This window comes from Terrapene carolina, unplaced genomic scaffold (assembly GCF_002925995.2).
Source record: "Terrapene carolina triunguis isolate 2854851 unplaced genomic scaffold, T_m_triunguis-2.0 Scaffold210, whole genome shotgun sequence".
In the NCBI taxonomy this organism is placed as follows: domain Eukaryota; kingdom Metazoa; phylum Chordata; order Testudines; family Emydidae; genus Terrapene; species Terrapene triunguis.
The window spans coordinates 8,764,898-8,786,846 of NW_020664561.1; the positions used below are offsets into that span (position 1 = coordinate 8,764,898).

The window sequence follows — 21,949 nt, forward strand, 5'->3', positions numbered from 1 at the left end:
TAGCCCCGGATTGGGCCCGTCAACATTGGTACGGGACCCTCCTGCAGCTTTTACTGTGCAGGCTGCCGCTTAGACCGGACCTCCTCTCCCAGGAGAGAGGACGTCTCCTCCAGCCCAACCTAGCTGTGCTTCACTTGACAGCGTGGCTGCTCCGTGGTTGAATGAGGAGGAGGGGAGATGTTCTGAGGGTGTTAGACAGGTCCTGGCTGACAGCAGGAGACCGTCCACGCGACAAACCTACCTGGCCAAATGGTATTGGTTCTCCATGTGGGCGAGGGAGAAAGGTTCCTCCCCCTCCTCCGCATCTATCCAGTTCATCCTCGATTACCTCCTCTCCCTTAGGACCGAAGGGCTGGCGCCCTCCTTGGTCAGGGTACATCTGGCGGCCATTTTGGCTTTCCACCCCCCGGTGCAGGGCCGCTCGGTGTTTTCACACCACATGACTTCCCAATTCCTAAAAGGGTTGGATCGGACATTCCCTTACGCTAGACCCCCGGTCCCGCTCTGGGACCTGAACCTAGTGCTCTCCCGCCTCACAGGGCCCCCCTTCGAGCCCTTGGCCACGTGTTCTTGGTCCCATTTGTCGTGGAAAGTGGCGTTCCTGGTGGCTATCACCTCAGCCCACCAGGTCTCGGAGCTTAGGGCCCTGACCTCTGAACCCCCATATACGGTCTTCAATAGGGATAAGGTCCAGCTCCGCCCGCACCCAGCTTTTCTGCCGAAGGTACTCTCGGCTTTTCACATGGACCAGGACATTTTCCTCCCAGTTCTCTGTCCTAAGCCCCGTTCCTCCAATGAGGAACGACGCCTCACATGCTAGATGTGCGTAGAGCGCTGGCTTTTTACCTAGACCAGACCAGGCCATTCCGGAAATCCCCTCAGCTTTTCATTGCATCGGCCGAGCGCATGAGGGGGCGACCGGTTTCCACCCAGCGGATCTCCCGCTGGATCACCTCATGCATACGCACGTGTTATGACCTGGCAGGGGTCCCCCCGCCTCCTATAGTGAAGGCTCATTCGACGAGAGCTCAGGCCTCGTCGGCTGCCTACGTGGCTCATGTCCCTATTCAGGACATCTGTAGGGCTGCTACTTGGTCCTCTGTCCACACCTTTTCATCGCACTATGCGATCGTCTCCCAAACGAGGGATGACGCCGGCTTTGGTAGGGCGGTACTCCTACCCACCTCCATCAGGTATAGCTTGGAGTCACCTACTGTGGAATACACATGAGCAATCACTTGAAGAAGAAAGGACAGTTACCTGTTCCGTAATTGGCATTCTTCGAGATGTGTTGCTCAGGTGTATTCCACATCCCGCCCTCCTTCCCCTCTGTCGGAGTTGTCTGGCAAGAAGGAACTGAGGGTGGGGGGAGCGCGCAGCCCCCTTTATGGCGCGATATATAGGCGGCACTCCAAGGGTCGCAGCAGGGCTTCCCCACTACGGGTAATGCTAAGGGAAAAACTTCCGGCACCGGTGCACGTGGCGAGCACGCACACCTACTGTGGAATACACCTGAGCAACACATCTTGAAGAATGCCAGTTACGAAACACGTAACTGTCCTTTCTTCACACAGCACACAGTCAACCTGTGGAACTCCTTGCCTGAGGAGGTTGTGAAGGCTCGGACTATAACAGGGTTTAAAAGAGAACTAGATACATTCATGGAGGTTAAGTCCATTAATGGCTATTAGCCAGGATGGGTAAGGAATGGTGTCCCTAGCCTCTGTTTGTCAGAGGGTGGAGATGGATGGCAGGAGAGCGACCACTTGATCATTACCTGTTAGGTTCACTCCGTCTGGGGCATCTGGCATTGGCTACTGTTGGTAGACAGGATACTGGGCTGGATGGACCTTTGGTCTGACCCAGTATGGCCATTCTTATGTTCTTATTAGTGGTGGAAGGAACTGAGGTGGTAACCGCTGCAGTGCCCGCTTTTACAGCCCTGCCATTAGAACATGCTCAAATGTTGAGGAGAGGAGCACCGAGGGGCTCATATTGACACTGCTACTAGAAGGCTGCACTGTTCAATGGCAATGGTCGGCGCATGTCCCAAGAGTGTGAATATGCAGAGTCCATCTCCAAGAACCTCAGTTACAGGCTAAGTAACCTTCATTTCTAGTTTTGCTGACCTGACTGGAATATGTCTTTGGCGCTTAGTCATATGTTTCTCAAACTGCAAGAATATTTCTTGCGCATTTATTTTCAGCAGTGGTTTAGTAGAACCTTTTTACCTGTGAACATACGTTACCAATCAGGTTCTCAAGTTATTTATTTATTTATCTATTTTTAAGCTTTCACCTTGGAACATTTTTCTGATTAATTTTGCTTTGTTCTGCTCTGGATTTTGAAGTTGCTATTTGTTATGAGCTTCAGGTTTGGGCCAGGTAGATCAGTGGGACAGGTCATATTTTTATTGTAATTGGCTGAATTACCCCATGTGACCAGCAGAATCCATTTTTACTTCGTGTCTCAGGGAAAGAAGAGGGAAGTATTGTATCTAAGCTATCTGATCTAGCTGGGAAAATCAGAAGAAGGGAGAATTTTTAAAATTTCATTTATGCTATTAAATTTCTTTAAAAAATTACTGTTTTTAAATTTTAATTTTAATTACTGCTCAGATTGTGAGGAAAAGGAGAATGGGTCCACAGTATTTTCCATTATTTGCTTTAGAATTTAATAATATGCTTTGCAGATCTGGGCTTCAAAATACAGTACATTTCCATGGGCCATAATGAATTCTTCAAGTTATTGGGAGCTGTCTCATTTTACTATCATATATTTTAATATACTTCATTATCATTATATCCTTGCTTAATAAGGGAAAATTGATTTTTCTGAGCTCAGTGTTTCTACTTTTGGTTCCAGTGAACCTGCACAAAAGGATATGAACCCATCAAATCAAAATTTTGCCTGTAGGATTGCATGGAGATTAAAAAAAATGGGGCAATGGGATTCATTCAAACATACATCTCCTTTATTTCAGGACCTATGAAACCATGCAAACTGGTTCTGACACAAAGAATTTCATGAACCATGTTTTGGTTTGAAATGGGAGGAGATTGTGGAACTCTGTTTTTCCAAACCAGCATTTCTGTTCACATTGCTTTGAGTGTTTTTGAGGCGCAAGACATGAGCTATCTTTGTCTTCATGTTTGGTTGTCAAATTCAAGGACCGATACGTTTTTATTAATGACTTGTACTTGGCAACTGCTGAGATTATTAATTAGGATCCTGTACTTGGAGTCAGAGTGACAGTGATGAAGATTTAGTTAGGAGAGAAATCATGCCAGTATGTTGGACAGATCCTCCTCTACATGAACTACTGATGCCAACAATAAATCAACTTGTTTCTAATATGAAATGTTGAAAATTCTTGGAAAATTACAGATGTTGGCAGAGACTCAAGAGTATGGCTGAACTCTGTCACACTCTTGTGGAGCAAAAGTTGCTTTAAGGCACCTTTTGTGCTCTCTGGATTCTTGAGATAATTTGCCTCCCGGCAAAGTTTAAAGCATACTCAGGCCTGCTCTGAACTATACTTAGCTGCTTTGGCCTCCAAGGATAATGGGAACATGGCAGCGACTCTTTTGTGCTGCCAGAGTGGTACAAAACAGCTGTGATTGGGCCTGATCACAGTACCAGTTATCTTCTAAACCATACTAGTATCAGAGGGGGGTAGCCGTGTTAGTCTGGATCTGTAAAAAGCAACAGAGAGTCCTGTGGCACCTTTAAGACTAACAGATGTATTGGAGCATAAGCTTTCGTGGGTGAATGCCCACTTCGTCGGATGCATGTAATGTAATGCTTTTAAGATTTTGTTTAAAGACCTAAAATTACTAGTAAACATACATGCATCAGACGAAGTGGGCATTCACCCACGAAAGCGTATGCTCCAATACATCTGTTAGTCTTAAAGGTGCCGCAGGACTCTCTGTGGCTTTAAACCATACTAGTTTAGAATATTTAACAGTATTTGGTTTTTATTTTGCTTTTAAGATTTTGTTTAAAGACCTAAAATTACTAGTAAACATATAATCAGAAATCTGTGGTTTCAGTGATTGGGACCAGGAAAAAGTTTGTATAGATGGTGACAGGTCGTCCTTTGTATCTGTGTTTATTTTTGGTGATGGTGGGTCCTCTTTGTAGTTCATATATATCAGATCTCATAACTTCTTTTGGCAGTCTAGTTTGGCCCCACCCTGGCCATAAATTCATCAATACCACTCTGCATATTAGATGGAATCAGGTGAGAGTAATGTGAAATGTTTCAGTGTGAGACAGAGGGGATTTTGTGGTAGGTATCTTGCCCCAAAAGCTCTTGGGCCAGTCCTTCCACAGCTTGAGCAGAATCTTCACCAAGTTCATGTGACTCAAAAAACCCTCCAAGATTATTTCATAGACTCCCCAGATTATCCTGATTGAATGGAGGATTAGGTCAACCCAACTAAATGAGTTACTGTCTTCCCATATAATGGTTGTGGTCACATTGTTTCCCAGTACACAAAACACATGTAACCCCACTAAGTCTTGCACCTGAGAGGGAACACTTTGTGACATTTAGCCCATTCCCTTTTCAGTTGTGCCAACCAATACCCTATGAGATGAATCTAGTCTTTAATCATGAGCCTTTCTAGAAAGAGTGATCTCTCTACTTCATTAAACTTCCCTCTGTGAAACAGCCCACACTTGAGGTTTGGATGTGGGGGGAAAAGCTTCAGAAACAATCTCTGGGTGGTAGATATATATGACAGCTAGCAAAGCATATGACCGTTTAGAGTACACTTTTCAATAGTGAAATCCCATTTTCAGAAGTGATTTAGGAACCTGAACTCAGTGAGATTTGGGGCTTGTCTCCACAAGGAAATAGCAATTCTGGAATAACTGTTTTGCAATAGCTATTTTGGAATAACTCCCTGCATAGATCTATTCCAGAAGACTTAAGCTGTTTAGAAAATTTTACCTTCAACATAATTTGATTCACAGGCTCATCCGACCCATTTTACCTCTGTATCTAACTCTCCATTAAAGCCACTTATCCTTAACACTTCTGAGATTATTGCCTCTTCACTTCTAACTTCCATATGATTTCAGCTTCCAAGTCACGATATCACTTTTGCTGCTCTTCTGTGAATCTCTTTCAGTAAGATACAATTTCATCACTGTGGAGTGTGATCAGAGTTTCTGAGGCAAGAACTGTGCATGGTATCCTAGGTGTGGTGCAATGTGTAAAGGACTAATATAATCTGCTCTACTTGATGGGAAATTTCTCTGTATATAAAACCTGGAAATGGAATTGGCTTGTATTTGGCAGTAGTATAGCACTGAGTACTCTTATTTAATGTATCACTGATTGCCACCGAATATCTTCACATAATGCCTTTCTAGATAATAGTTCCCTAATCTATGTCTGTTGTGTATTCTTTCCTAAATGTGTTAATTTTAAACTTCTGCATCTTAAATTTCATCCCACACTTGTCTGCACAAATCCTCAAGCTTTCCGTATTCATTTGTGTTTTCTATCTTTTTTTGTGTAGTCTCATATAACTGTTTTTTTTTGTCAGAAAAAATTGTTATTCTATAATCTGTTAGCTCTTTGGTAAATCTGTGCATGTTTTTGTTTCTTTGCAGAGAGTGATAACGAACTCTCAAGTGGTACTGGTGACGTGTCTAAGGATTGTCCTGAGAAGGTCTTGTATTCCTGGGGAGAATTACTGGGGAGATGGTAAATATTAACTTTCTCATTTAGATTTTTATATACTGAACCTTTTCACCCTTCAGAAGAGCAGATAACGGCTCATAAAACAGTATAAGGCCTAAAATTCCTTCAGTTTAAATTTTTAATTTTCTTTCTCCATTTAAAAAAAACTCCAAACATTTTAGTTATGATTAAAAAGTAGAGATGCTCCATATGCAAACATGTATTTAAACCCAGAGCATAAAGGATTAGCACTTGTATTTTTAATTGGTGGTTATTCTGGGGATCTCTCTCCCAGTGCTTCCATGAAAGCCTTGGTCCCTGTGTTACTGCATTTTCAGAGATTTATTTGACTAATTATTCTCCTCAATCTTGGTGTTAAAAATGGTTCATTTCATGCTTTTCCCCCCTCATCCTGTTTAAATGCTTATCTTTATAGCCTGATTTATTCATTTGTACTAGATTTGTCCATTCCCAAATCTTTCCTTCTTATGATGTTACATGTTGTGAATTATGGTTTCATTGGTATTGATTCTGTCTGTCGATCCTATACATGACAGTATCCCAAGGGGACACTGATCTGTTTTCTCAGATGCCAAGCAGAGGTGTTTTTTGTTTTTAAATCATGTAACAGACTTCAAATTGCCTTGCTTAGACAAAATTAAATTTGACCAAATTTGATCAATTTTGGCAAAATTCTCCATTTCAAGTTAACATTCAAATGCATATTCACACAAGGCTAGAAAAATTAAAATTGAGGTCTTACATGTTTGAGGAGCTTAGTCTTCTCAGGTGAACAAATGCATATTTACATCTTTCAAAGGAAGGCAATCCAGGATACATGAAAGGCATGGTGAAAAGGTAGAATTTGGTGAAATATCTTAGAAATTCTCAAATACCTAGAAAACAGGTTGCAACTTTTTTTCAAACTGATAAAAACATCTTCATTTCACCTTTTCACAACTCAAAAATGTCCAGAAGAGTTTTGCCCAGATTAAAATAAAATCCTGTTGAGATGAAGACCAAGCATAGAAAATTTTAGGCCATAATGTGGAGGTTGAAAGTTATGAGCATCTGCAAATTGAAGGTTGTAATAGAAACTGTTTTGCAAATAACTATAGTGGGTACTGCCTATGCTTGTGAAAATAAACATAAACATGGAATCAAGTAGCTACATGGATAGTGCCTGAATGGATGGAATGTTAATTTTGGGACTTCAGAGCTAAATGGGAAATAGATTAGAACAAAAACTGTGTGTGTGTATTATGGAACTAGCAAAATATGCATGCGCCAAACCAGATTATCCTCATTCCCTTATTATTTGTGACTCTATTCCTTATCTTGCCTTGATTGTTTGTTGCTTTCACCCATTGAATCAAGTCTACTATTAAAATGTAGGATCTTTAGAGCGGTGGGTATTTTATTTTTCTGTAAAGTACCTAGCATTCTTTGGGTGCTAATATGGTGATAGGGTTACAATAATAAGATTGTGATTGTTCTGCTAAATTGTCCCACTGCAGAGTTATACCCAACTTTCATTTAAGGATTTAAAATTTTAGAAAAACGTAATTGAAGGAAGGGGATTGGAATGGATCTGCTGTGGGATTTAGCTTCCACACTCACTCAATCTTTAAGATCAGATTGGAATGCAAAGTACTTTTCCATCCCCAGTTTTCATATGCAAATTCTCCTGAAAAACACGCAGGGTATGAGTGGTTAGCCTAGGAGGGGAAGGACCTCAGCCAGCTTGAAGAACAGCAGCTGCAGGCCCCTGCCTGCTAGTTTATCTGAGGACTTTCTCTGTGGGGACCTTCTGCTACTATTAACCCAGCAGAGCCCTCTGTCCAGTTGGTGGCAGCAGGAGCCATCTTCTACAGCAGTGCTGCTCAATCTTTCCAGACTACTGTACCCCTTTCAGGAGTCTGATTTGTCAAGTTTCAAGTCTCAAGTTTCACCTCACTTAAAATAGGGTTACCCTATTCAAACATTTAAAAAAGAGGACACTCCACGGGGCCCCGGTCCCACCCCTGCCCCAACTCCGCCCCCTTCCCCGCCCCAACCCCTCCCCTTCTCCGCCCCCATTCCAACCCCTTCCCCAAAGTCCCTGCCCCAACTCTGCCCCCTCCTCTGAGCACCCCGCATTCCCCCTCCTCCCTCCCGCTCTGATCTTGGTTGGGGGTTGCTAAGTGCTTCCCTGCTCCCCACTCGCCCCTGCAGCCTCTATGCCCTTGCCTGCCCTGCTCCTCCTCACCCTGCAGCCTCTGCACCCCCCCCGCCCCTGCAGCCTCTGTGCCCCCTGCTCCCCACTCGCCCTGCAGCCTCTGCGCCCCCTGCCTGCCCTGCCCCTGCAGCCTCTGCGCCCCCTGCCTGCCCTGCCCCTGCAGCCTCTGTGCCCCCTGCTCCCCACTCGCCCTGCAGCCTCTACACCTCCCTGCCCTGCAGCCTCTGTGCCCCCTGCTCCCCACTCGCCCTGCAGCCTCTGCACCCCCCCGCCCCTGCAGCCTCTGTGCCCCCTGCTCCCCACACACACACCCCCGCCGCCTGCCCTGCTCCCCCCGCTCACCCGGCAGAGGGAGAAATGCGGGCTCCACGTGGACTCAAACACTTCCGAGCTGCTCTGTGGGGGAGGAGGGAGCGGGGGGTGGGAGGGACTCTGGCTGCTAGAGGCCCTAGTGGCTGCGAGCGGCTTTCAATCAGGCCAGGCGTCCAATCAGCCGCGCCGCACTCCGCAGGAGGGGAAATCCCGGACATTTCTACTTCATTAGAAATCCCCCCCGGACGGCCATTTAAGGCTGAAAAAGCCGGACATGTCTGGGGAAACCCAGACAGATGGTAACCCTACTTAAAAACTACTTGCTGACAAAATCAGACGTAAAAATACAAGTGTGTCACAGCACCCTATTATTGAAAAACTGCTTACTTTCTAATTTTTACAATATAATTATCAAATAAATCAATTGGAATATAAATATTGTACTTACATTTCAGTATGATACTTGAGCCTGTTTTTCACTTGTGAGCCTTGTCTGAAGCCAGAGCCTCGGGTGGCAGAGCTGAAGCCAAAACCCCGATGCCCAAGGCTGAAGCATGTAACTTAGCTTCCTGGTGCCCCCTGTGGCATGGGGCCCTGGAAAATTGCCCTGCTTGCCACCCCCTAACATCAGCCCCACACTTGTGACCCCTCTAAACCCATCCTGCAACCCCCCTGTGATTCACAACCCCCAGTTGAGAAACTGATCTAGATGTGTTGAGTGCCCCATGCAAGATCTCTGCATACCACCAGGGGTATGTGTACTCCTGGTTGAGAACCACTGCTCTACAGGGCCTTCTGCTGGGGTGGTAGAAGGGACCCCTCCACATTGAGACCTCTGTGGGGCTGGGCTGGGGCTGGGGCATTGCTGGTCTTGTGCTGACCCCAGCATGTTCAGATGTAGAGAGATGGGTTTGGGCATACTGTATAAGTATAAATTGGGTATACTGTATAAGTTCTCCCAAAGAGGAGAATGGGTAGGCTGTCCACTGCCCTACGAGATGATTCCTGTGTGGATGGTCTTTGCTACTACCACCACGTCAGATGGGGAGGGGGCTTGGAGATGTGTCTGGAACCCCAGATAGCTTTAATCCAGGCTTGCATTAATGAGGGGTAGGAGGAAATGGATTAAACCTAAAACATGCTTGGCCAAATTCAGCTTTAGTGCAACTCCACTGATGTTATGTCAGAGATGAATTTGGCCTGTTCAGTATTTAAACTTTTGAGGAATAGTTTAGTCTTTCCAGGATTTTTTGAAAAGTATAGCACTAAACAGTTGATCAGAAATGTAACAGTTTGAAAATTAAAAATAGATCAAATAAAATAATCTCCTCCAATGTGCCAAACACTACAGCATATGCTGAAAGAAGATACATGCCTTCGTAAGAAATTAACATTTCCGTTTTGAGAATTGGTGCACTGACTTTTTGGAGATAAAAACTTCTTGCATGTTAACTGCTACCTGTCATTTAATGTTATTGTAAACTAGTGGACTGATATGACAGAAAAATTGCATAGATGTATTCTGTAATAGAGATTTTTCCTAAAAGATAATGTATATACTGTAACTAGAAATCAAAACAAGATAAGCAGGAAAAAAAAAACACAAATGGAAGATAGGGGACTGTCTTCTCATATATTTAATAAGTCACAATATAGGGCATCCTTAGAATGAGGTCTATTTTTCTGAGCTGAACTTCTGTCATAACCAGCTGAATTCTCAAAAAGATGTGGATAATAGCTTCTGATGTGTACATAGATAATGGCCATACTTAGTAGTCTTTAACCAGAAATATTTATAGCAACTGTAACTTTTTATTGTTCTTCTGTTATGTCCTCCCAGGCCATAATCATATAGTCTTGGCATCTCTGATAATATCCTGTATTTGTTCTTTGACCTATTAAATAACTGCTGAAGTGTAGCCAAGATAATAAATGCACTTCATAAGAAATTAAAGATGTGACTCCACCAGCAGTCATGAGAGACCTAGTCCTTTCCAAATGCCAAACTGTATGTGATGAAGATAAGCAAAGCTTTGTGTTTTTTTTTTTTTAAATAAAAAACACTGTTTCCACAGCCAAACAGATGGCAGAGGGTCATCTGGCAGTAGAGAAAGTAAAAAGCATGCGTATTTATTTTCTCCAGTAAAATGGACAGCAAGGAATATTAATAGTTTAAACTATTTCTCAGACAGACACTCAGATATCTGAAGAGTTGCTAATTGTAAAGGTACAGAGTTTTGCTTGACTGCATGGTTATTTTATAACATAAACTGAATTATCTAATACTATCAAGAGAAGTGCTATCTGTGCAGTAAAGTTCATGTACTTGAGTATTTATGTAACAAATCCATTATGATCCTGTGCATGCAGTGCTCTAACATGCTTGGAAGTTGGAAATATATGATGGTAATAATACATGGAGCACAGTATACAGCTCTCTTGGCTATTTGTTGGATTTATCTACATGTTAAAAGGCTCAGAATTAAGTAGGCCTTTATGTTTACTTACAAAGAAAAATTGTCTGCTGTGATTTCTGTAAATTACCTAACAAATAAAAAGCAATTGTAGTTAAATGTGCAGGTGTGGAAAGCACACTCGAAAGTACAGCATGTATCTTATGGAATTTGCTTCAGAACTGATGAACTTCTTTACCCCATTTCAGACTGTTTAAACTTTGTGTATTTTGGGGGCATAGTTATTTGTTTGGTTTTATGACAGTAGTATTCAATTCTTTTTTCTTTTGTTCCCTTCTTACCACTTGCCTGGTTGTTGGTGGTTTCACTTTCAGTTTAAATTAAATTATAAAGTCTATGGGGGACAGGGAGTTTGTTTTCTTACTTGTCCGTACATAGCAATGGCACTATATAAATAATTACCAAACAAACCTTGAACTACTTTCTCATGGATATGGATATCTTGCTAACTAGTTCATGCTCACTGTGTGTGTAACTTTGTGTTTGAGATTCAATTCACACCCACTTATTTTCTCCTGAATAGAAATTTCTTTACTTTGAAGATGCTTAAAATATCTAGCATTTAAAATATTTCTGTTGGATAATAGCTTCTCCTCCTATGAGAAATCCATTAGTCACAGGCGACCCACTATAAAACATGATACAAAGTAGGAAGGGGACAGTTATGTCTTCTGTTTGCCTGACTGGAGTGGTGGAGTTTGAATTACCTGTCCTGAACCAAGACTTTTAATTTTCAACAAAACAGAAAGCGTTCAAGTTTATGACCAGTCGTTAAAAACACGTTTGTTTTCCAATTGAGTACAAGAAAGAGAGGCTTCTTTGCAGAATATCTCAAAGTAGTTAAGTTAGAGACAGAAGTCTATCTGTCTTGTTTCTATTTATTATGGAAAACCATGATTATTATTTGTAACATTGATTAAAAAAAAGTTTGTTGTTGTTATCATTATGTAATCCTTTTTAAATTCTACTAGGCCCTTTCCCTCAATTTTTGAAGTGAGTTCCACAGATTAATTATGTGTTAATTTTAAAAAAACATATGTCCCAGCCATGCATGAATCTTTTCCATCTTCTACGCAGGGAGTGGGACTAGGTGGAGAAGCAGTGGACAAGAAGTCTAATAGAGAAGTGCTAAATTAATTTTAAAAATACCTATTTTTAATTAATTTTAATGAATTAATTAATGGATTTACTTGTAAATTCTTAGGAAAATTAGTACTCAGAGGAAGTGCTGTAATTTGGTGGAAATACTGTATACTTTTCATACATAACAAAGAGGTTGAATCCCTGCTTTACAAGCAAAACTCAACTCAGCTTTAACTATGGAGCTGTAACTAGTGCCTCCATAACAATAGTATTAAAATATTCTCAATGCCTCTTTTTATAAAAGGCAGTGTATTTTATTTGCTTTTTTTAACTGCAACTGTACCTTGAGCAGATGTTTTAAATGAACTTCCATAATGACTATGCCTTTTTCCTTAATAGTTAGTTAATTTTGAGCTCACCTATGTGTATGAATAGTCAAATTGTTCTGTGCACTACAAATTGTTGCACTTGCTAGCAATGAATTTCATTTATCAATGTGTTCTCCATTGACTAGCTTTGTTCCCTCTTCAGTTCTTACATTTCTAGCCTTGATTAAACCTCTCTAATTTTGACCTTTTGGGTAATGAGCAAATTTTGATTTTGGGTATTCAGCAAATTTTGTCACCGATCCTGATATGAATTCTTGTGGCAGTTTTGCTAGTAACCTGAGAAGTACTTGCAAATATGAGCAAGGAAACAAATATTTATGGTTTCAATTAGTAGTGACTGTACTTTTTGGAACAACACACATACTCAGAAAACTTTCCATGTATTTCTCATACTGGATGTTTTTGTCTCCTCATATAGGAGAGGTAAACATTTAATTTGTTTTCTCAGGCACAGTAACCTTGCTGTGCGACCAAAAGGACTGTCTACACTGGTGAAGAGTGGTGTTCCAGAGGCACTAAGGGCAGAGGTTTGGCAGTTGCTAGCAGGATGCCATGACAACCAGGCCATGTTGGACAAATACAGGATTCTCATCACAAAGGTAAAAATTATGTATGCTTTTGTTTTCTAGAATAAACTATATAGAACCTCAGTTTTGTGTGGCTGCAAAGTGACAAGTGTGCAGAACTGTTTATATTTAAAAAAAAAAAAACGGTAATTGAAATGGTGATGAACACACTTTACCCCCTGCTGTGGGTAGCTGCTGGATGGCATTAATTAACAATAGAAACCAATGACCTATATCCATAGTAATGCTTGACATTTAACTTTCTGCTTGCCTTGATAACAAGCACTGCATCACCGTGTTTTTAAAGTGTTGGGTCTTATTTAAGATTTATTGTTTGTTAGCATCAGCCTCCAATTGCTGTGTATTTTAATTTTTCCTCTTTATTGAACGAATATGATCTTGGCAAAGGCTTTTTTATATAAGAATATTAAAAAGTATATTTAGTATGAAGAGACTTGGCTCCTCTTCTCATCACATGGTTTCCAGTGCATAGCATCATTAGTAATCTGGAGCAGTGGTTCTGCAAACTTTTCATTCTATGGACCACTCTGTGAGCGGAATATCCTCTCATGTATCACCTCCCCATACCACATCCCAATGCCTCTGCTGCTTGGGTGTCCTAATAGTTTTTGCAGATTATCAGGAAAGGCTTCCCAGACTACTGATGAACATGTACCACAGTTTGAGAATCATTAGTGTAAAGTTACAAAGCTTCTGTGCATTTTCAGACTAGTCATTCTGCTCTATAAGATTTATCTATCTTATGTTTCTAAAACACATATCACTGTTATTTTATCTGATTTAAAACAATAGCCACAAAGATGAGTGTGATGGAAGCAAATAATGACTCCAGTTTTACATAGTGCTTGTAAAATGTAAAATTTATAGCCCCAGAGACTGAAATTTTCTGTCCACAGAAAACATACAGCATGGGCAATGGCAATGCAAACTTCCTCACAATGTCCTCCCAGTATGACTCAATCCTGACTACTATACTAGTAGTAATTAGTAGCATACTTAGGGTGCCATCATTTTAGTATCTGGTGCCCTCACAAGTCTCAAGTAGAGACATTAGAGAGATGGAACTCTGTCTTATCCTGTTGCTGCTTGTACCTTTTAATCTGACCAGTCAGCTAGGATTTTAAGGTGAGAAAGTTGCTCCTGGAATTGAGAGAAGAGTTTGGTCTTCATGGCCTATTTAGCCTTGCCAGCAGGAGAGTCAGTTGTTGATAATGTTTTTTGTGATTTGGACACAGTTTTCTCTGGGAGCCATTGTGAGACCACCATTTTGTTGTGTGCTGCATCAAATCCATTCATTGTTATTCTTCCCCTCCATTCTAACAGTGGGGAAGCTGTTTATTGTGGGGTAAAAAAATTGATTACTTTTCTATATGACTCTGATCTTCAAACTGTTGCCTTACAAAAATATGTAGCTGCAATTTGGGCTTTTCATAGACTCATAGACTTTAAGGTCAGAAGGGACCATTATGGTCATCTAGTCTGACCTCCCGCATGATGCAGGCCACATAAGCTGACCCACCCACTTTCCCTTAACTCAGCTGTTGAAGTCTCTAGATCGTGATTTAAAGACTTCAAGTCGCAGAGAATCCTCCAGCTTGCGACCCCTGCCCCATGCTGCGGAGGAAGGCGAAAAACCTCCAGGGCCTCTGCCAATCTACCCTGGAGGAAAATTCCTTCCCGACCCCAACTAGTAGAATCTAAGGATTTCTAGGTGGCTTATATTTTTCGAGATTATTAAGGGACAATTGCATCTAACGTTCGATATGAAATTTTTGCAAACTCACTTTTGCTGAATAGAAATCTTTTTCTCTGAAGGCATGAACTTTGCCCCATCAACTATGAATATACAAATGCTGGCGACTATATAATTTGGCATATGATGGATAAAATGGTTAGTGAAATGAGATGAAGTGGATTTTTTTTTCCAGTGAAGATGTTATTTTCACTTTAAATGTTCATGATTCTGCGTATATCTTTCACTGGCCCTCATGCCTGTCCTAGTGAGGTCTTATTCTATCAGTGAGAACCTAAAAACTTTATGGGATCTAGTAGGTATTAACAAAGTCTGTACAATTTGTGTTGTTTTAACATCCTGTGTTTCAGATTGTTCTGAGGGGGGCTTGTCATTCAAAGGCTTACGTTTAAAATTGGCTGTAGCAAGCTTTTCGTTAGTCCTATGTGGTGTAACTGTGCCTGGGGTAGATGATGGGAGGGAGAGAAAAATACAAAGACTTTTCCGTTAGTGTTTCAGCAAGTATCACTTGCGTCCATTCTCAATGTGCTGGGGCACAACCTGAGAAGTTAACTTGTACTCATGATTATCTTGGCTGGTAAAGGTGAATGGAGAGAAATTCAGCTGTTAGTAGGAATTGTCAATGATGTCTTTTTAGCATCTTTTAAAGAAGCAGTTGTTAGACTTTTTTGATACAGAGAATCTTAATTACAGTCATGTCTACAATCTCTCTTTTTATGGGAGGTTTATTGAGTAGGCTGTGGCAAAGCAGCTCAGATAATATCTAGGGTGTCAAGACATCTGGGGACCCTTATTTTAGGCCTTTTTATGGTATGGAGGTTGCATTGTAGGATGATCATCTTCTGGTGACTGAAGATCAAGGGTCTGTGCTCATTCTGTTGGATCCATCATTAGTCTTTGATCACAAGACACTGTTAACATGGACATTTGTGGACCCTGGCATGGGTAGTTGAACCAGCCTCATTCTTTTTTCTCTGACAGGACCAAAAAATTTTGACAATTGCTTATCTGTGGATGTCAAGGCTAATTCCTCACTCTGGCACTTCGAGTGGGGAAGGTGGAGGTCCGGAAGGATTCTAATAATTAATACTGGCCACTCCAGGCTTGTATTAAACTCCCAAGGTTACAGCTTTTCTCTGACCTTGGATTGGTAGATGCTGCCACCACCCAAGTGCAGAACCCCTTTGAGAGCACTTGTGTAGCACACTTGGGAATTCCTTCCTGTGGGGTACCCTCAAGCCCTTTCACTCCCCCTCTGGGGAAGAGGTGAAAAAAAATCCAATTCTGTTCTAAATAAAGGTAAATTTTATTAATAAAAAAAAGAAAGAAAATACATCTGGGAACTCAGGCTATTGCTAGATCTTAAAAGGGCAACTACAAGGATTAAGCATCAAGAATAGCTTTCTTGAGATCCAGCTTAAATATTACAAGCAAAACAAAAGCACCTGGGGTTAGCACAGAGGAATCCACAAGCCATAACGAAATAAAGGGGATAAACCTAATCACATCTTCCTAGACATTTCTTGATCTATTTACATATCTGGGGTTTTAAATGAGTAGTTTCTAGGTATAATACTGATGATTTTTTCGTACCTGGTCCAAGCTTCTTACGGTATAACTGCTGTCCTGTCCACCTCTCCCCAGGAGAACAACAGACCGACAAAAGGGGAGTCTTGTTTCAATTTTAAAAAGTTCTAGCCTTCCCCTTGGCTCTTTTGGCCAGGTGCCCACTTACTTCCTTTTACCTAAGTATAGCAGTGAGACTTTTTAACCCTTTACAGGTAGAGCAATTAGGGAACAGCTACTAAGAGAGATTTCATAGCTGCTGGCTGGGGTGTCCATAAAAGGGAAATACCCCCTCCACTCCCTTCATTTAGCACAGTGGACACACTCATGTGCAGTACTCCAGATTCTAATGTCATGCCTCTTACTCAACACGTATCTGAGGCTGTTATGGGAGACAGTTAAATGCTATGAGCTGCAGTGCCTTTAGTATACATATGATACCTAGCACTGTGGTCTTACTACATCAGACCCAGACTTCACAGTCTATCAGCTTTTCCAGTCTCTGGTCAAGATAGAGGCTTTAATGAGAGCTACTTGGCAGTGGCTCAGCTTAGGGAAGACAGAGGTAATGTTGGCAGACAGGGAAAAACAGTGGGAGGGAAAACAAAGGTTGCATGAGGTTCCTTGAATGAAGGAATTTGTTTGCCTTTTTGTTGCTAAGGTTCTGAGTGTAGGGGGTCTCTTGGTTCCTTGTCTGTTGCTGAATTTGCAGATAGGAGTGTTGACTCATAGACTTTAATGCCAGAAAGGACCATCATGAGCATCTAGTCTGACCTCCTGCACATCACAGGCCACAGAACTTCACCCACCCACTCCTATAATAGACCCCTAACCTCTGGCTGGGTTACTGAGCTCCTCAAATCATGGTTTAAAGATTTCAGGTTACTGAGAATCCACCATTTACTCTAGTTCAAACCAGCAAGTGACTCATGCTCCACACTGCAGAGGAAGGTGAAAACCCCTCAGGGTCTCTGCCAGTCTGACCCGGGGGGAAACTTCTTCCAACTCCAAATATGGCAATCAGTTAGACCTTGAACATGTAAGGGAGACCCACCAGCCAGACACCTGGGCAAGAATTCACTGTAGTAACTCAGAGCCCTCCCTGTATAGTGTCCCATCTCTGGCCATTTAAATTGTTTGGTAATAGCAGTGACAGATGGGCCACATGCCTTTGTAGGCACTCCCATCATACTATCCCCTCAATAAACTTATCAAGCTTATCTACAGAAGAGGATAAGAAACTTCAAATCTATCCTGTCCTAAGAATCCACTATGCTTTATTGTTTCTCCACTTTCTAGACACAGAAACACTCAACTTCCTGTGAAAGATTCTGGATAATGTCCAACAAGACATTTCTTGTACTAAGTAGTATTGTAATTAGAAATACCACTAGAGAGTACTCAAAACACTATGTGCACATATCAGTACTTTGTAACAGTGACTGCCAAATTTCCCTGAATTGAAGGAAAGAAATGTGGGAGTAAAAGAAGCAAGACAGACATTGAATTATAAGGGGACAAAGTCCAGAATTACACACCTCCCCCCACACAAGCAATCCAAGAAGGTCTAGACCTGACTGGTGCAACATAAGTAAAATACAGGTTGTTGGCACCTTGGATGGTGGCCCAGGCTCAAAGGCACTGGATCCCTAAGAGCTACGCACAAAATGAATGCAGGTGCACCGGCAGTTAAGTGTAAGTGCCTCCCACTATTCCAATGGTTTTGGCCAGCACACGGCATTGCAATACACCACAGACCCAATCTAAGAACAAAATGCCTGGTAGAAATCTGACACACACCTGTATTGCTGGCAGACCAACAGTGAAAAAAGCACATTTCATACCACCCAAGAAGCTCAGCCCAACTTCTGCAATTAGCTCACTGAGAGTACTTTTTTCTAACTGTACTTTGTTAGAAGGTTGTAACTTTTTCCTTTTGAATGTAGACGGTGCTATACTACTGCATGTCTTTGTCACTTCCAGATTGGATTGCTGCCGTGCAGTCTGCCACATTGTGACTAGCTTTTAAATGGTTGGAAAGGGGTGGGGTGCATGGAGGTAGCCTTTCTATGTACCTGCACAATGGAACAACCTTTGCACATGCCACTGTGTATCAAGAAGCTTGCATTTTGTTTCTGGATGTGACCTGCTGAATGCTGGCTGCCTTGTAGACTGCTTCTTTGCTTGCATGATACTGCAACACTTAAGGTCTGCTGTGGTAGTTGAGCTAACAGCCTTCACGTTTAAATGGAAGTAGGCTGGTGGCATGGTGTTTCCAGGTAGGGACCCATGACAATAGATCTTGCCCCACTCTCTTTAGTTTCATAAAGTTTGGATCTTTATCTTACTGGCACATTGCAAAGATTACCTGTTTTCTCATGCTTTTCTTGGGGTTGAGTGGTTGGAGTTTGCATTAAGGGATGTTTGCTTTTACTTTGCTGGACTTTGGGGGGGTTCTTTATGGTCAGTGATGACATTTGTTTTGTTTTGTTAAAATCTGTATGTGTGTGAAGAACTTCGGACTTTTATTACAAATTGAAATAAATCTCTGATGGCCAGCTGGCTTGGGCAATGTTGTACAATAAATCCAGGTCTGACTCTTCGGTTCACCACAGCGTATTTTTAAATTGCTAGGTTGACTGTCACTTCACCTTGTCTGTTAAGGTCATTTTGCCTTATGTATACCTTCTTCTAATATTGTATGTAGTTTATTTCTCTGCATGTAATTATTGCTCATATAATACTTTTTCTGTTTTCCATTAACAGGATGAGCAGATATCCCGATTTTATAGGGACAGTCCCGATATTTGGGGCTTTTTCTTACATAGGCTCCTATTACCCGCCACCCCCGTCCTGATTTTTCTCACTTGCTATCTGGTCAACCTATCCATGAAAATCTCTTTAAGCTGTTACAAAACCTAGGAACATAGGAATTGCTATAGTTAACCAGATAAAAGGTCCATCTGTTCTGGTATCTTGTCTCTAGTGATGGCTGATACCAGATATCCTCTTAATGGACAATTATGGAATAATCTGCAATAGGGAAAGTTTCTCCCTAAACGCTGTCAGTTCATGGTTGGTTTATATTTTGAAGAATTTTCTTTGGCATTTAAAAAAAATGTTAATTTAATCTTGGATCATAAAACTCAGTATTTTATCCATATAAATGTCTGTTCCTCTTCTGAATCCTAAGGTCTTTGCTGCAATAAATTTTTTTTATAATAAATTCCATAGATTGTTTGTTCTGTTCCAAAATTTAAATTCTCTGTCTTAATTTTGCCCTTATATTATGAAAAGAGGATAAATGGGAATGCTCACCTTACTTGTTTCTGTACCCTTCAGTGCCTCTATTGCCTCTTCTCTAATTTGTTTCCTTTCTGAACTAGTCGTCATCTTTTTAGCCTTTCATTGATGTGAGGTCTCTACATTCTCCGATTTTCATTGCTCTTCACTTGACCTTTCCTATTTGTGGATATTAGGCTCATTTCTGGAAACTCAATGTCTTGTTAGGTTCTTGACCTCTTGGTAGCATAGTCTCTAAAAGTAGGAAGCTTTACAGTAGAAGACTTGGATGCAAACAAGTAAATCAATTATCTTTAATTGAATGTTTGCAAATATGGATTTAGGGATCTAACTTGAGGCACAAGGTAGGAAAACTTTTGCTTTAGTCCCTAAGCAGGAATGGGGAGTTGACACTTGGAGTCTCTAATACTGAATGTCTAATATCTAGCCATCATTGCTTGTGACTATCTCAAGTAGAGAAGAGAGTTATGTTAGTGTCTGGAGGCTTTGGAAATACTCCAGCACTGACATGACATAACCCACAATGAGGAGCTATCTGCTTGACTTTATGGAAAATTAATACTTGTAGGCAGACGACAGGAAATATATCATATATGGACCCTAATATGAATTAAATTATGGCAGATACTAAAAGTAAATTTTATTCTAATTTGGAATTCTACTAATGTACAAACTTTTTGAAAATGTCATACATTTGACAAACATTAATGCAAAAAATACTTCTAATTGTCTAACCATGTATTGTCAAGTAACTTCATAATTAATGTTCCCACATTTCAGCGTACAGTTCAGTGACAACATAAAAAGGTTATTTTATTTTCATTTTTAACTATGCAACCATATCAAAACAGCATTTTAAATACAAAGTTGAAATCTACCATTTTGTTTTCCTTTTTTTGTGAGTGCTAGAGTCTGTGTTTTGGGTGGGGTTGGGGTTTTTTAAACTCAACACAGGAAAGAAAGATTTCTCCCCTTATTAGAAAGATGATTTATAACATACCTTGTCCTCCAAGAGACATGTCTGCTGTTCTTGACACAACACTGAGAGAAGCAACCTGCAGAAGCAGGAAAGTCAAATGGAGCCACCTGCTATGATGCACAAATGGCATGTAAGGTAGGGAAACTGAAGCAGGAAAGCATTTCTGATGAGAGAGAAAAGGAATGGGTGGTAGTGTCAGGCTGTCTGGAGTGGCTCACAAATGTGGGTGCCAACTTAGGGCAGACTGTTACAAACCAGGGCACAAACCCCAAACTAGTTGTGTGTTCTATAATTAGATTTCACCAGCCAAGTATGTACTCTTCAAGCACTGTAAGCCTCAACATGGAGTCACAAACAGTCCCCTTGAGTACTCCAGTCTATCTTGCCACCCAGGTAAGCCTGCGTTTGTGATAGATGATCCCTTACACCAAAAATCACAACAATATTCAGATTACTCCCAGTCCGAAAGGACCAATCATTTACCCCAGGTCAATTGTAACCTTAGCTCTCTCACCAAAGACAACACTTGGCACATAAACTTTAAAATGTGATTGATACCTATCAGGTTTTGTTTACGGTTCATAAGCCCTGTCCTGCCCACAATGTCCTATCCAAAAATCAATTTGCAAATCTTAATGAAAGGCTCTATATAAATGTAAATTATTATTTAAAGAGGCCAAAATGGCCTATCACTTAGAAATAATAAAGGCATCTCACTGCAGAGGACTTGCTGGACTTGAAAATGAACAAAATCTTTCCTATCCTAGGTGCATCTCATTAATGTTTCACGTTCCCTTAAATTTTGTGGCTTTTGACTCTTAAGAAAAAAAACAAACTTATAATAGAACAAGGCAAACTATTATTAGTGTTGCCAGAATTGAATCAGCTAGAGAATTATTGTTCTTTAAAGTTCTCTGTGATTACTTAATGGGATGCTGTCAGTTTAAAATCACATTTCTCGGTTTGCTAAGGTGCTAGATAAAATATTAAATATGTTTCCTAACTGCATACACAGGAACAAATGATCAAGGACAGGCAATTAGCATACAATATTAAAAGAGAATTGAAAGTGATTTATTTAGTATGCTGAAAAAAATAACAAAATTGTCATTATAGAATGTATTTGGGGTTATATGGGGTGATATATTTGGATGTGAATGCAATACAAATGTCCTTAAATGGACTGAGATTTGTATGAAGAACCTCAGGCAAGAGTTAATGGCTGTATTTCTGGAAGAATTGACTTGTATAGGGGAACCACACAAGTCTGTCCATGATTGTCATTATTATTGGCTATGGAAATAGAAGCGTTTGCCCAGAAAATTAGACATAATCAACTAATTAAAGGAATAGAAGTGGGAAAAAATCAGCCAAAAATTAGCTCTGTTTGCTCACTGTGTAATGCATGTATCTGGGCCAAGAACGTAATTGCAGGCCATCAGTTGGAGAGCGACCTTTCTGGAGATTCTTCTGGGTCTCAAAGTATGGGAAGTTTGATTCTGGGAGTAAATTACAAAATCAGGAGAACAAATCTCTTTAAAAAACATAAATTGAAATGGACATAGGGAAGCAATTGCCATCCAGTTA

General features: G+C 40.9%; 1 protein-coding gene across 1 annotated transcript in view; it reads left to right on the top strand.

Annotated features, from left to right (window-relative positions):
• Positions 1–21,949, top strand: part of LOC112107404 (rab GTPase-activating protein 1-like) — a 545,250-nt gene that overhangs the window by 174,416 nt on the left and 348,885 nt on the right. Inside the window, 2 exon segments of the mRNA XM_026655425.1 lie at positions 5,629–5,722; positions 12,623–12,773. Of these exon segments, the coding sequence (XP_026511210.1) occupies positions 5,629–5,722; positions 12,623–12,773 (245 nt within the window).